General features: G+C 33.0%; 1 protein-coding gene across 2 annotated transcripts in view; it reads right to left on the bottom strand.

Moving 5' to 3' along the window:
- The window catches only part of prkcbb (protein kinase C, beta b), a 269116-nt gene that overhangs the window by 159399 nt on the left and 93105 nt on the right, over positions 1-16612 (bottom strand). For both annotated transcript variants that reach the window (NM_200978.1, XM_087242368.1), the window contains 1 exon segment: positions 6034-6145. In NM_200978.1, the coding sequence (NP_957272.1) occupies positions 6034-6145 (112 nt within the window).

Below are 16612 nucleotides of genomic sequence, written 5' to 3'. Positions count from 1 at the left end.
GCAAAGTGCTATCTTCTACCCAAGACCTGTTGAGCAAATTCTGCAAGTATGAAAGGACATGTTTAGCATGACTCATAAAAGTCTCCTACTGACATGCAGACTGCATAAAATGTATGCTTTATAAGTGAAGGCACTGACGAATGCAAATCTGGTGTCACTTATGCAATACATATGATAAAGAAGAAGCCACAATTAGCAAAATGTATGAATGGATATACCTTTTAATGAATACATTGGTAACACTTTACAATAAGGTTCATTAGTTAATGCATTTACTAACATGAACTAATCATGAACAACACATGTACAGCGTTTATTAATCATAATCGAACATTTACTAATGCATTAATAACATCCAAGTCCATGCTTGTTAACATTAGTTAATGCACCAAGAGTTAACATGAACTAACAATGAACTACTTTTTCATTAACTAACGTTAACTAACATGAACAAATACAGTAGTAGATGTATTGTTCATTGTTTGTTCATGTTAGTAAATGCATTAATTAACATTAACTAATGAACCTTATTGTAAAGTGTTACCAATACATTCATAATGTTTTAACAAATCTTTATTAATAATTACATATTTTTATGTCAAACGCTTTTAATTCAATTCATGTTTATTACTTAAGCACTATTACAATTTAGATTGCATCAAAGCAGCTTAACATAGAAGTTCTAGTAAATTGAAACCGTGTCAGTCCAGTTTTCAGAGTTGAAGTGCAGTTTAATTCAGTTCAGTGTGGTTTAAATTTTACTGCGGAAAGTCCAAACACTGAAGAGCAAATACATGGATGTGCAGCTCCACAAGTCGCAACTAAGCAAGCGACAGTGGCGAGGAACAAACTTAACCAACTGACGAAGAGAAGGAAAAAGAAAACAGGGAGAAACCAAGCTCTGTTGGGCACGACCATTTCTGCTAAATCAACTATTCTATAAGTAAATTAAATCTTGATAATTAAATATCTGAATAAGTGAATGTCTGATTGTAGACACAACAGTAAAAGTACTCGAAAACTTATGGACAGAAATATGGATTGTTGCATGTTTAATTTCTCATGTTTAAATTGAAGATAAGACATCATAGCAGCACTATGAATTCAGAGTGCCCGTGTTTCTCAACCACGATCCTGGACGACCACCAGCTCTGCACATTTTCAATGTCTCCTTAACCAAACACACCTGATTTAGATCAACAGCTCATTAGCAGAACGAAAGACCTGTAATGAGTGTGACAGGCGAAGGAGAAATCCAAAACATGCAGTACAGGTGGTCCTCTAGGAATGTGGTTGAAAAACACTGCGTTAATCTATAGATTGGACCTAAAAGCAGTATATAATAATAATAATAATATTAATAATAATAATAATAGTATTTTTATAATATTATCATTATTTTAGTTTTTATTATTGTTATTAGTAGTAGTAGTTGTAATAGTAATAACTATTATTTTTATTTATTTTATTTTTTATGGTCACATTTTATTTTAGGGTACGATTCTAACTACTATTAACCCATTAACTATTGCTTTTGACACAAAATTTTGCCAATTTTCTGCTTATTAATAGTTCTTTAGTTAGGTTTAGGTATTAGCAGAGTTTGTTTGTGGAAAATATCATGTGAAATATGTACTTTATAAGTACAAATAAAGAGCCGATATCTTAATAGTAGGCATGTAATAATACACTAATTAATAATGAGATTAAGATTGAGATGAGATTGGTACTCAAATTATCAAATAAAAGTGTTACCATATTTTTCTCAATTCCTGTTATTTTTCAAAAAGTTAAACTGTTAACACAATATGGTGTCATACAACAAATTATGACACAATAAAACTGCCTCACCTCACATTTCACTGATGTTAATATTCAGACAAATGTAGTAATCTGTAAGACTTAATAAGTGACAAAGATTACATTATTACAATATTATTCATAATTTTCTTGATATTCATTTATTTTCCCATTATTAATCTAGGGTCACCACAGCAGAATGAACCGCCAAATTATCCAGCATATGTTTTACGTAGCGGTACCCTTTTAACTGCAACCCATCACTGGGAAACACATTCACACACATACACTATGGACAATTTAGCTTACCCAATTCACCTACTGCATAGTGCATGTATTTGGACTGTAGAGGAAACCGGAGCGATTTTCTTGATATCTAATACCATATTAGCTGGTTTTGGAACAAATGAATAGTCTTTTCTCTAAGGTGTATATGTGACCAGGAACAAACTACTGTATTTCTCATGTCGTGCTAATTTCTCTTGCTAATGACATCACCAGCTATAAGCAGGTGCTTATTTGTGCTCCAGCATGCTGTTATCTGCTTCTTAATTTGCTTAGCAAGCGTGGCAATCCAACACCATCACAAATACTTTGAACCGGTCTTTACTGTCAGCAGGGGCTGAAGAGCAAAGCCATAGCAATGATGCTAATCACTGTTATGATGCTATTGTTGTGTTGGAGGCCACAGGCCAAACACAAGCAGCCGGACTGGACACAAGTTTACATAACAAATAGTGACAAAGGCACAAGCTACTTCTGAAAACAACTGTGAATAAAGCAAGCGCGAGCTCTCTGTAATCCCTTATGTGCTACAGCACTTCTCCACAGTTCAGTCAGAAGTGTGACAGACCGCAAGCCATAGCTGGAGTGTAAACACAGTGGAGGACCCCGGAGAAGAAACTAAACAAAGGTAATTATAGCTCTCACAGTCTGCAACCATAACAACATTGTGTCAGGTTTCAGGATGATGATGATGTGGAGCGCCTTGTTTTTTACACCACCTGTCTGCTCACTTGTCTGTCGTCCATTAATAAGACTAAAGATCCGCTGGTTAATATGATGGACAATATGCCAACAATCAGGTACATGGCGGTGAATACCTGTGCCCCGGAGGCTCGGACAGCTGCTAAGTGAGTGAAGCATTTTGAATGTTTTATGTATTGGTCACTGGATAAGAGGCTGGCTACTGTGAGATGGAAAATCTCTTTGTAAACGGGACTTCATACAGTCTGGTTATGTTCACAGGATGTCCGCCTCGCAGGGATACGTAACACAGATCCATCATACTAGGGTTGCATGGTACACAGTACATACAATGGCTTCCAAAAAGGGGGATAGGGACTGATGTAGAAACATTTTGCACATTTTGAACAGACTTTCAGCACAGTTTGATGTAAAATTACGCTTTGGGGTATAGTCGAAATGCATGATTCTTTCAAAATGAAAAGATGTAAAGCATAAACACTACCTGATAAAGGTCTTGTCGCCTATCTCAGTTTTAGGAACAAAAATTAATAACTTGACTTCTAGTTGATGATTTGGTATTAGAAGTGGCTTAGGATTAGCTATGTGAAAAATGACTTTTAAAAAATTCCACATTTTTCAAGTGCCTTGGACTGATTTTTGCAAAAAACTTTATTTTTTAAAGTCATTTGGAATAGCAAAGAAAGCATTCTTGCAGGATCCTCAGAGTTCATCAAGATTCTTTTGATTCATTTTCAATGCCTCCTCCTTTATATTACCCCAGACGTGCTCAATAATGTTCATGTTTGATGACCGGACTGGCCAATCCTGGAGCATCTTGACCTTTGCTTTTAGGAACTTTGATGTGGAGGCTGAAGTATGAGAAGGAGCGCTATCCTGCTGAAGAATTTGCCCTCTCCTGTGGTTTGTAATGTAAAGGGCAGCACAAATGTCTTGATACCTCAGGCTGCTGATGTTGCCATCCACTCTGCAGATCTTTCGCACGCCTCCATACTGAATGTTACCCCAAACCATGATTTTTTTCTTCACCAAACTTGACTGATTTCTGTAAGAACCTTGGGTCCATGTGAGTTCCAAATTGGTCTTCTGCAGTATTTTTGATTTTTAGGATGCAGTTCAATGTGAAAAATGTACTGTCTGCCTTTTGTCCAAATTATCAACTAGAAGTTATTATTTGTTTCTCGTACAACTGGGATCGATGACAAGACTTTCGTTATGCAGTGTATGTGTTGTTGAAGCAACATTGTATTTTTTCTGTCACACATGACAAAAACGAATATAATCAGTAGTGTCAATTGTTACGACTGAAGTTTTTTTTTTTTTTTTATTATTGCGGATTGTACACCTTTTTCTTTTGTCCCGCCTCCTTGCTGTTTTTCTGATGTCTTATAGGCTCCCACGCCGGCGTGATTCCCTGCTCTGATTGGCTGCTGGTCTACGAGGCCTGTATAAAAGGGAGCTTCCAGCAGGAATCGGGGAGCAAATTTCTGCTGCGTTCGGTGTTTGGAGTGGAGCTCCTGGGTTTCCCTCACCCCTTCGGCCGACGACCAACAATAATCACCTTTGTATTGATGACCATCTTATGCTTGAATATTTATTGAGAGTTTGAGCGTGTAGGGGTGACCTGCCTATTTATTTGATTACTTTTGACTTTGTTTATATTAGGGAGTCAGGTAAGATTCTTGTATGTTTCTTTAAATAGTAATAGGTAATTTAGTGGATTTATTTTATAGATTCTTTTGTTTGTTATTTTGGCCTGTGGTCACCCTGACGAAATGCTCGTTTATATAAACCCTATTTTTCTATAATAAATATCTTCATATATACTCTCAATTGAGTGTGTGAGTTTGGTTGTCGACCGAAGGGAATCTTTTGCTTTAAGTTTTGTTTAGTTTGGGAAATCCACCACCCCAACACATTTGTTTGTTCTTCGTTTATTATGCCCTTTTCGTTTCCCCTAGACTTGGGGCGTAATACAATATAAAAAAATGTAGTAAATGGTTAAACTTTCTTTCCTTCTACATAAATCTCTTGTTATAATTATGCTTTGTTTTATTCATATATATATGTATAGGTATAGTGTGACCATAACACGCATAGTTCTATAAAATACAACTCTTATAAATGATTAAAAAACAGAAAATCATTAAAGTTTAATAAATTCCTCAAGCCAAATTTTACTAATTTGTTCAAGCTTTTTTAGTAATTTTATTTGTTTATTTTTGATGCCATATCAAAACATACTAAATATACAATATATAACAAACAATCATATCAGTTTCTTAAAAAAACACAAATAGCAACAACATTAAAACGAGTCATATACAATCTTTTAGTTTGATTAAAGATAAAGAATCTAAAATTGCTCCAGAAGGCACCTTTTCAAACATTTCACTTAAAATAACTCCTGAATAAAAATGTTCTCTAATATCATTTAAAAATACACATTCTATTAAAATATGTTTTATCGTCTAAATATTCTTATTTTAGTAAATAGTAATCATTGTTTTCATCCATATACTTCTAGAAACATAAGAACTGAATACATTTTGTCACTGAAAACCATGTCCTCTGGTGTGACACTATTGACCTTATTTAGCAATGTGGAACTGTGCTCAGTTTTTGCGATTGTTTTAGAACTTCCGTTTTAGTTGCCAATGAAAGAAATGACTTGGAATAACAAACTGAAAATAGTGATTCTATTTACTCTACAAACACGTGTGTTCCTGACTATATATAAAAAGTAGAATAATGTTATAAGAATAAACCAGTTTGATACATCAAGCAGCATAACAAGCTGTTTTTAACATATAAAAATCAATAGACCTCTGGCCAAAAAGATTCAAATTGCTGTAATATCGCTCAGTATTTTAAATGATAATTTAAAACTTTAATTAATTGAAGGGCTCCATTGATAATCATGTGACTGAAGCCCATGGTGTACACCTGTTAAGTTTTTGTTTTAGAATTGTGCTTCGGTGTGACACCCCTATTTATTGAAAGTGTTCAACAAGTCTGACAAGTCAGGGACAAAAATATTATTATTAAAAGTATTACCACAAACAAGGTATTTTGTGACATCATGAAATAATTTGGTATATTTCCAAATTATTATAATTTTTTAAAATTATTTTGCCATATTTCACAGGGCTACTATTCACTCATTCAATAAAACAGGCAAAATAAGTATTGTGACTGGTGGATTATGTGCAATTAAATGGAGGAAAGTAAGGGAGGGTTACTCACGGTCACATCTCATGCCCTGGTGGATGAGGCCGTACAGCAGAGAGCCGCAGTGGTCACAGAAGGTCGGACTGGAGTATGTGTGGACCTTGAACTTGTGCTTACTGCGCGGGTCCTTCAGAGAGACACACAAAGAAAGACAAGAGTCAGCTACATTAGCTAAGAAAAGCATTATTCAACAAACCAGGAATTACTGTCGATTGCAATCATACAAATATAGATGCAAACAAAGTCTTAAAGGGGAAGTAAATTTAAAACAAGCAAAAGGGAAATTGGTGGGGTGTGTTGAAGTTCGCAGAGGAATTCAAACAGGTATCTGTATTATAATCTACAAACGCACAGTTGAGGCAAGGAGAAGTGGCTGAGAAAAGCTAGCATATAGAATTACAGTATTTAAATGTGGACCATTTCTGCTACAAGGAAATATTAGAAATCAATATTTAATAAAAAAAAAAAAAAACATTTATACTTGAAAACAGCTGGATACTGGAAGTAAAAAACGTTTTACATCATACATGTAGGCATTTTTACATCGTTACCGAATTTAAATACTTCTTTAAAGGATTTGCACTTTGATTATTTTACATTTGGTAAACTTTAGGAACGCTACATTACAAAGCATAATATTGTACTTTTTGCCTTTTACATTTGATCTGTAAAGTTTTTTTTTTTTTTTTTAAGTGTCAGAAGCAGAGATGTGTGCAAATAATGCTGAATTAGCAATTATAACAGTAAATGTAAATCATATTTAGGTCATGATGGTTTGTTTTTTAAATTAATATAAGGTAAAAAAGAGCAAGCTGTTTAGGCTCAAGTGTCTTCCCCACTGCAAATGTGAAAGTAATTATATGTTTGTAATTGTCAACATTGCATCGACTTCAACAAATTACTTGTTAAAACTACAATTACTGTTCAACTACACTTATTGACTTTAAATATATTAAGTTGATAAAACTAAGGGTTTTCTAAGTTGAGCTTTATTGCCCTTTTAACCACACATAGTTGGTACAGTACAGTACACAGTAAAATGTTCTTCCCAAACCATGGTGCTAAATTTAAAAAAAAATAACAGCAATAAAAATGGCAACACACAACTAAGAATACAAACCATCTACATAAAATGTGCAGTGTGTGCAAAACATAATATCCTAGTAAACTGCAGCAAAGAGATCATGTGTGGACCAGTACTAGACCACTATAAATACTGAAAAATTCATGCATTCTGAAAGCAATGTAAAATAATTCCTGAAGAAGAGTCATTGAAGTTTGAAAAGTCATTGAAATTTAAGACTCCAAAGGTTTTAACAAAAGAAAAAAAAACTATTGTAATTTGTAGTGTTTTTTTTTTGCACAATATTACTGTTTTCACTGTAGTTTTAATTTTAAAAATGCACCATTAATGAACATTAGACTTTCAGAATTAAATGTAAATTTATTTCACAAGGATTGCACAAGATAGACAAAAAAAGGGAATATTAGGCTATAATACAAAAATAGATATATATAATAAAACCATATATTATTAACATAATACAGCATTATTAATATTAACTAATACCAAATTATTAGATCTTGAAAGTACTGTAAAAGATGCAATATTGTTCTTGAGTTCTGTTATTATATTTCTTGTGATACAATTTCCCCAGAAATGCTTTTCATTAGCAAGTTTTTAATAAATCAATTTTTCATATATTTATCATACTAAAGTAAACTTCCTAACAGATGTCAAGGTGTAAATATTTAGACTTTAAAACACTATAAAAGACTACAAACCTCAGCAGATATTCAGATCCTCATTAACTGTAGTCATTTTTATCTCTACTCCTTCCAGTATTTAATATTTATTAACATTTCTTGCGTTAAACTCTCTGTTGTGTTAGCTGCTACTTCAAAACAGCAAGTCATTATTACTAATTACATTAATAAAATAGTATTTAAATCACTTTGTATTAACTTAGTTACTCAATAAGTAACTGAATTGCCTAAATCAATAAAAAAAAATCCACATAAATCTCAAATCATGGACAATAGAAACTATACTCTTACTTCTTTCACCTTGAGTCAAACAGGACCTTTTAGTTTGTTTAAACAAAAGCGCTTTCATTTTTCAACAGTATATGTTAAATTAATGGCACTACATTTCATACACACCATATACTGACACATACTTCCAAAACATCAATTTTTTTAAGCTTGAGCAACAGTTAGACACATAACACCTTATTTTGTTAAGAAATCAAGTCATTGTGCAACAAATAATCAGTTACTTTGCTTCTATAAAAAACTAAGGTTGTCATGAACTAATTTCTCAATTTCTCATGCGCAACTGTTTTGATAAATGATTAAATTTGGATAAACAACCTATGCGTGCAACACACAGATGATTGGCACATAAAATATATATATATATATATATATATATATATATATATATATATATATATATATATATATATATATATATTTTAATTTAAAAACTCTACGATACGAATATTGCACATACGCTTATCATGATAACGATATACAGTTGAGCACAAAGATATTTCTCATGATAAATAGTTCTTGTCTGATGTTCAACAGAGCAAGAAAATGTTCACAGTATTTACTATAATATTATTTCTTCTGAAAAAAAGTCTTATTTGTGTTTTTTTCTCTTTTTTAGTCATAATTAATGCAGCTTTTAATAATAAAAATAAAAAATATAAACATTTTAAGATCAATATTATTATCAATTGTCTACAGAACAAACCACTGTTATACAATGACTTGTGCTGTCTGGAAATTAACAATTAAGCAAATTTACTTAACATCTATCTGCATCAAACACCATTTATTACGATTTAATAATTAATAATAAATAATTCATAGGCTGTAATTTTCTAAAAGCAAATTGTCAAGAATATTTCCAGAAATTGACCCAACATGTTCTAGGTGCCACAGAGATCAGGCCACCTTTGGCAATATGTTCTGGACATGTCCATCTCTAGGACCATATTTGCCTGTGTTTGTGACTTATACAGAATATGTGAAAAGAAGATACAACCAGATGGTGTGACACCTAAAAACCTTGTACTACCAGCAGGTCATTTAATTAAACTAGCTTTCTCTTCTTTGTTGGCCTGGAGGCTTATACTTATACATATTCTAAATGGGTAGAAAATGTAATGTATATCAGCAAGATAAGCAAGAAAAACTCAAATATTGCACCCAAGACTCAAATAATAGATTTTTCAAAGTTTGAAGACAATTTCTGTCATATTTTTAGGACAGATTTATTCAGAAAACTTAAATTGTAAGCCCACGCTCCTAAATCAATCGATTGATCGATCAATCAATCAATCAACGAATTAATCCATCCATCCATCCATTCTGTTTAACAAAAATAAGATTCTTTCAACATATTTCTAAACATAATAGTTTGAATAACTCATCTCTAATAACTGATATATTTTATCTTTGCCATGAAGACAGTAAATAATATTTTCAAGACACTTCTATACAGCTTTAAGTCACATTTAAAGGCTTAACTAGGTTTATTAGGTTAACTATGCAGGTTAGAGTAATTAGGCAAGTTATTGTATTGCAATGTTTTTTTTTTCTAAAATAAAACTAAATAAAATGAAATAAAACAAATAAGACTTTTTCCAGAAGAAAAAATATTATCAGACATACTGTGAAAACATCCTTGCTCTGTTAAACATCATTTGGGAATTAATTAAAAAAGAAATTCAAAGGAGGGCTAATAATTCTGATTTCAACTCTGTCTGTCTGTCTGTCTGTCTGTCTGTCTGTCTGTCTGTCTGTCTGTCTGTCTGTCAGTCTGTCAGTCTGTCAGTCTGTCAGTCTGTCTGTCTGTCTGTCTATTATTTCACCCTGCATTATCTACTGTTTCTTTTTCATGTACTTTCATGTCTATATGTTTGAGTTGCTATCCTAACTTAGTTAACTTACTAAACCTAGTAAAATTAAAATTTAAGCTGAATACTAGTATCTAGTAACCTTTTTGTACATGTCATAATGGAATAGATTAAAGAAATTATTTATTTATTTATTTGACATGGACATCACAACTACACTGAACAACCAAATGCATCTGTTTATGTGTTTCAGCAAACTTGCTAATTCTCAACACCTGTTCAGGCTTGAAAAAATTGACAAAATGAAAATATAAAAAAACACATACACAACATTATAATTCTTTACATAAAATTACTGAAGCAAAAGCAAAGGCAACATGATCCAACAAACTAACAGTAGACTATTTGTGCAAACACTGCTGTTTTGTTTTTAACCACTTTTTAAAAACACTACTGAACATATTTATATTACTTTCTGATTTTAAGCTAACAGGTAAATCTTTCCACAGTTTGGCCCCCTTTATAGAGAAGACAGATTGACCAAAAGAGGTCTTACACTTTGGCACTAGACCGTCACCATTAGCAGTTACCCGTGTAACTAAGAGAGGTTTAATGCCTACTGATTAGATCAGAAAAATGGATTGGAACATGATTATTTAAACATTTAAAAAACAATAAGATAATTAAAGTTAATAAAATTATCAAAACTAAAAAAAAATATTTTAAAAAGGAAGAAATTAAAAGTTAGTTAGTAAAACTATTAGAAAGGAGGGCTAATAATTTTGACTTCGACTATACATGTGTATATATATATATATATATATATATATATATATATATATATATATACAGCCAAAATTAAAACTCTATTTAATATTTTACAACCACAATTCTTCTGCTGAGTAATTGGAGTTGCACAGAAGTGTCATATAGTCAGGATATGAGCAGCAGCGGGTCAGCAGGGCACTGGCAGTCAGCTGGAACACTGGCACAAAAAACTACCCTTCCTGATCGCCTCCCACCCCAACTGCCGCATCCATTATTAATCAAGCAGGCCCCCTTTTATGACTTCCTATTCATAAGAAGCTGTTTTAATATTCTCCCTCTGAATACAGCTCATGGCAGCGATGACACTTACACACACAAAAGAGAGCAGTTTCAATACAGTCTGGGCACACGGAGAGGCTCCGGTGAGCATATATGAGCCACACAAAACCCACACGACTCTGTTACATACTCTTACAGTACAGAATATGCAACGAGAAGAAGAGGTCAGAGCGAACACTGTGTAGGGAAGCAGAGGTGAGGATGAGCGATGGAGTAGGTGGATGAGGCCAGAGACCAAAGGAGAGGAAGACTACATGATTAGATGGATTGAAATGTATAAATCGCAGTAAAACTTACAGTATACAGGGGTAGGACTAGTAGCTTTTGTACACTCTGCAGGCTAATGGTATTGTTCTAGTGATGGCCATTTAATCTGAAAAACACATTACCAATCAAAATGTTTTTAGAAAATCTATTGTTTTTTTTTTGTTTGTTTGTTTTTTGCTTACCAATGCTGAAATTATAATAAAACATAATACTGCAAAATACTACTAAATTAATGGTTATATTATTAATACTTAATATTAACTTTATTCTATTTGACACAAAAATGTATTCAAGAGTTTGCGCTTAGCTGATGATTGATTATTAAGCATGTTTGGCATGCTGTCCTGGGAGAGAGCCCTGAGCTGTGAAGACTCTTGAGCCTGGGGCTCCCTCCCGTTTCATGGCGAGAGAGGAAAGTCTGAGCCCAGGTAGGTCTTGAGCTCTCTCCCGAATTTCTTCACTCTGCCTATTCCATGATTATTAGGGGTTGCCACGGCGAAATGGAGTGCCAACTATACTAGCATTTGGCTATGCGGTGAATGCCTAGTACTAAAACACTTACATACTGCCAATTTGGTTTATTCATTATATTGTCTTTGGACTGTGGGAGGAAATCAGAGTATCTAGGGGAAATCCACAAGAAAACGAGGAAAACATGTACTGTAAACTCCTCACAGAAATGCCAACTGGCCCAACCAATCTCGTTATCCATGTGCGTTTGGATTCATTTGATTGGTAAATTATATGATAGTTAATGCAGGACCAGCTGTGGTCAATCATAAGCACATGATCTTCTCGAAATTAGTTCATAAATAAACTTCACTTCATGTTATATATACACAGTAGATTTTCAGCATCAGTACGCCAGTCTTTTAAAATAATGCCTATTTGGTGCCTAAGAATTTTTTTTTTTTTTATCAATGCTGAAAACAGATGTTCTACAAGTTTTTATTATTATTATTTACTTTAAAAACTTTCATTGCATTCCTCTGCAAAACTACAAAATAGTATTATACAAAACTACAAAATCATGTTTTAAGTGGGTTGAAAAAAAAATCTACTGTCATATTTTGAAAAATGTCAGAATTATTTATTTATTTATTTTTTTTTTTTTTTAGAAAAGACTTTACTTCACTTTAGCCCATAACAACATTACATCCTCATGATGTCCACTGAATTTTACAAATACTTTTCCTTGCAATTTTTCTTTTCTGTATATTTATTTTCAGTTTTCCATAATCTGGCAGACTTATTTTGTTTGCAAGATTGCCTGCACTGAATCTGTGAAGAAGCAACTAAATTTTTTCACAGGTAAAGTATTTTTTTCTCTTCTACAAATTATAAACACTTTTTTAGAGTGCAAACGAGATATGCTGCACAAATGTTTAATATGCTTGGTGCTTTGAAACAGTAAATCTTATAGTCATGTCTTTCAAGTCATGCCCCAAAAACACGATTTTGTATGAATTACATAATCTTGAGTATATTTTGGTAATGAAACAGCTTCATTAAATTGTCTGCCTTTGGGGCGACATTAGTCTGGAAAAGGCCCATCTGCTGAAACACCCCAGAATTGATTCAAAAGACAATAGCGATTTTGAAAATCTCAGAAGAGATGTAGAATCGATAATTGGGGGCTCCATTGGTAATTAAATAAATATTTTATCAATATCTCAGCAGGCACCTTGGTGTCAAAAAGACATTAAAAAATGGCAAATATGCTAATTTGAAGTCAATTGACTACTTTGATGTCAGAATGACATACAGGGCAGCATAATATATCGTTTCAGCATCGATATCGAAATGTAATCATTTGCAATAATCACATCGCGAGTATATGCAATGTTGAGTCTGGATTATAATTGATTACTTTGTAAGTGTTTTTTTTTTGTTTTGTTTTTTTTTAGCCCTGTGACTGTGTGAGGGTTTTAAAAGCATTCAGGTATAAGAAAGTGTACTTTTTTTTAAAGTTTGTAACTTAAAAGAAAAATTATAACTGTTATTTTTATTGCATTGTTTATCAAACGAAGACTATGCAGTATTATTTTATAATTGATTATTCAATATATATAATATATAATATTACTGCATACCAGAGTACATTTCCACTCTTTGGAAAACAATAAAATGCTGTTTATTTAATAAGCATATTTTTCTTCACTGAATTTATCTATGCATTGTAGATTGTTTATTATATTTTATGCACTCACCTACAGAATCATCACAATCAAACTAAAATAAGCAATTCATTTTAAACAGTTTTCCAACTCATCTAGCAAATTTGTATTCATATGGCAGTATATATCGCAGAATAAAAAAATATCGCAATGTGTAATTATTTTCAATATTGTGCAGCCCTTCATCCAACCTTAGTGTCAAAAAAGCAAGTTTTGAAACATTTTTGACACCAATGTTAGATGTTACTCTAAGGTCAAATTGATCAAGGTATTTCACATGCATTATAGGGATACAAAATCCAGTGTACGTTTGTCGTTTATAATTGAAGTATTCAGATAAATAAAGATTTTCTTATATTATTTTAATCTTTTTTATTGTTCTTTTGTATGACAGAACAAATTAAATATTGAGAGGTAAACAGTAATGTATTGTCCATTATTAATCCCATCCCCTAACCTCTCATTAATTCGCAAAAACAATAAATAAATAAATACGTAAATACCAAATTAAGAAAATCAAATACATAAGAACATGACATCAGAATAACTGGATACAGATGTGAAAAAATTCGAATAAAATGGTAAATGTTACAGGTTGCCAGCACCAGGTATAATAGGCAGGCCTTTGATGTAATCAAGAAAGGAATTCCAAGTCTTATAAAATGAATCTTTTGAGCCAGAGAGTGAGCATCTCAGAAAGTGTGTTTTCACTTTAAAAGTATGGTACATCTGGCTAAAATTGCGGTAAAGGCAACCACCTTGCTGTCACGGACTGTCAAATCAGATCCAAGGGATACACCAAAGAGGGTTAACTTTACTTATATTATAATATTTTTTTTTGTGTTGTTATGTTGGTTGTCAAATAAGAATGAATTTGTGGATGTCAAACTGACAAAGTTTTGAGATCAAATTTATTTGCATTTATGACATTATGTTTTAGATGCAGTTTTAAGCAGTTTTGGTGTTTCTGCTAGAATCTAGCTGAGTAAGAGGGATTAATTTACCATCATTTCATTTTAAATAAAGATTTCAGGTAATCAAAGCTAAGATTTGAAGTAAAATATTAGGGGGTCATTCATATTGTATCTAAATGGAATATAATTGAAGCCATTTAAATATCAGTTCTGCATATCGGTTATCAGAAACATAATAATATTAATTAATAATAATTGCTTACATTTATATTGCGCTTTTCTGGTAACTCAAATCTCCTTTCAAATCTGCACCACTAGTGTGCAGCATCTACCTGAATGACGCGACGGCAAACCAATTTGCGCCAGACTGCATACTACACACCAGCTGATTGGGAGAGAGGAGACAGGGTGATGAAGTCATGATATGGGAATGATTAGGAGACCATGATGGACAGCGGCTAGTGGGCAAATTTGGCCAGGATGCCAGGATTAAACTCCTATTCTTTTTCGAAGGACATCCTGGGATGTCAGTTTAATGTCTCATACGAAAGACGGCGCTCACTGAGCAGTATAGAGTCCCCATCAATATACTGGGGTGTTAGGACCCACACAGACCACCCCCTGCTGGTCTCACTAAAACCACTAAGTGTAGCCCTGCTTAGCTTCAGAGGGTGACCATGTGAGAGTTGCAGAAAGATAGCTGCTGGCTGTAGGTACAAACATGGATATGTTTTGGTTTTTAAAAGAAAATTACATTAATTGAAGTGACAAAAAATACAGAATAATCCCCTTTAGTGTTCCTATTACAGTAAATAATACAGATTTGGGAAAAAGAGTTGAATGAACAAAATATTTACATCTTTTAGAAAATTATCTAGCTAAAAAAAGCCCTAATTCCTGGTCAGTGCATGTTTCTCACAGAATACTCATTCTTGCATTCAGAAACAGTGCGATAAGACGGTATTGGTACATGGAAAGCTCAAAACAGCAGCATAAAGCAGCTCAGCGAACAATATAATGCGCTCATGGCTGTGAAGGTCCATTCAAACAAATGAAAGCTCAACAGAAGAAGGCTGTGAAATGCAGAGTAGGTGCAGGTGTGAAGGGGCCTTTGTAGACTCATCTGAATAGTCCGATGACAATGTCACCCCTGTAGCGTGGGCCCTTGCGACAAAACACAGATTCACTCCTAATAAAGAGAACAAGACACACTATAATTCATTTGTATTATAATTCCCTGTCATCTTATACAGATGGGACACAGGGAACAGAATACAAACAATAGCAGACAATGAAAGCCTGTAGATGAAATTAAGCCCAGCATATGGGTGCCTGTCCAAACAGGATCTGCAGACAGGAAAAACAACAGGCGACAGACGCAAATAAAACCATAGCACCATCTTTGTGCTATACCGATCTAATTAGTCCCTCTCCACAATAAAAGCTCATTTCTTTAGTCGCTATGTTCGAAAATGGAAATGCTACAAGAATATTTTGTTCCATTTCTATCATACAAGTTCAAATCAGGCCTGTCATGTGGAATTTTTGTTGTGGGATGTATTGTTACAGAATTTGTTGAGATAAGCGCTATTATTGTCATTTTGAGATCATTATATGATACTGATTGTACAATGATTATATAACAGCCTAATAATGAAGACACTTTTAAATATTTATCATCATTAAGGGTATTTAGATTCTATAATTTGATATTAAAAAGGTAAATGTCCTATTATATATATATATATATATATATATATATATATATATATATATATATATATATATATATATATATATATATATATATATATATATATATATATTAAATGTCCTATTAGGTAAATGTTCAATTATAAACACTAACACCAGTGAGATGTTACATGTCATTGTAAAATGGCTTTAACATTATTTGTGAATTTGTAAATATATATTGCAACGCCAAAAAAAATATTCAAGGTCATCTTCAATTATTGCACAATATATTAATATTAGTAAGTTAATTATTAGTAAGTAATATATTAGTAGGTGACTCAGTGGCACAGTAGGTAGTGATGTCGCCTCATAGCAAGAAGGTCATTGGTTCGAGCCTCGGCTGGGTCAGTTGGCGTTTCCGTGTAGAGTTTGCATGTTCTCCCTGTGTTTGCGTGGCTTTTCTCCGGGTGCTCTGGTTTCCCCCACAGTCCAAAGACATGCGGTACAGGTGAATTGGGTAAGCTAAATTGTCTACAGTGTATGTATGTGTGCCAATGAGTGTGTA

The sequence above is a fragment of the Danio rerio genome, chromosome 3 (genome assembly GCF_052040795.2).
Source record: "Danio rerio strain M-AB ecotype USA chromosome 3, GRCz13ab, whole genome shotgun sequence".
In the NCBI taxonomy this organism is placed as follows: domain Eukaryota; kingdom Metazoa; phylum Chordata; class Actinopteri; order Cypriniformes; family Danionidae; genus Danio; species Danio rerio.
This window is presented reverse-complemented; position numbering and strand designations above follow the sequence as displayed.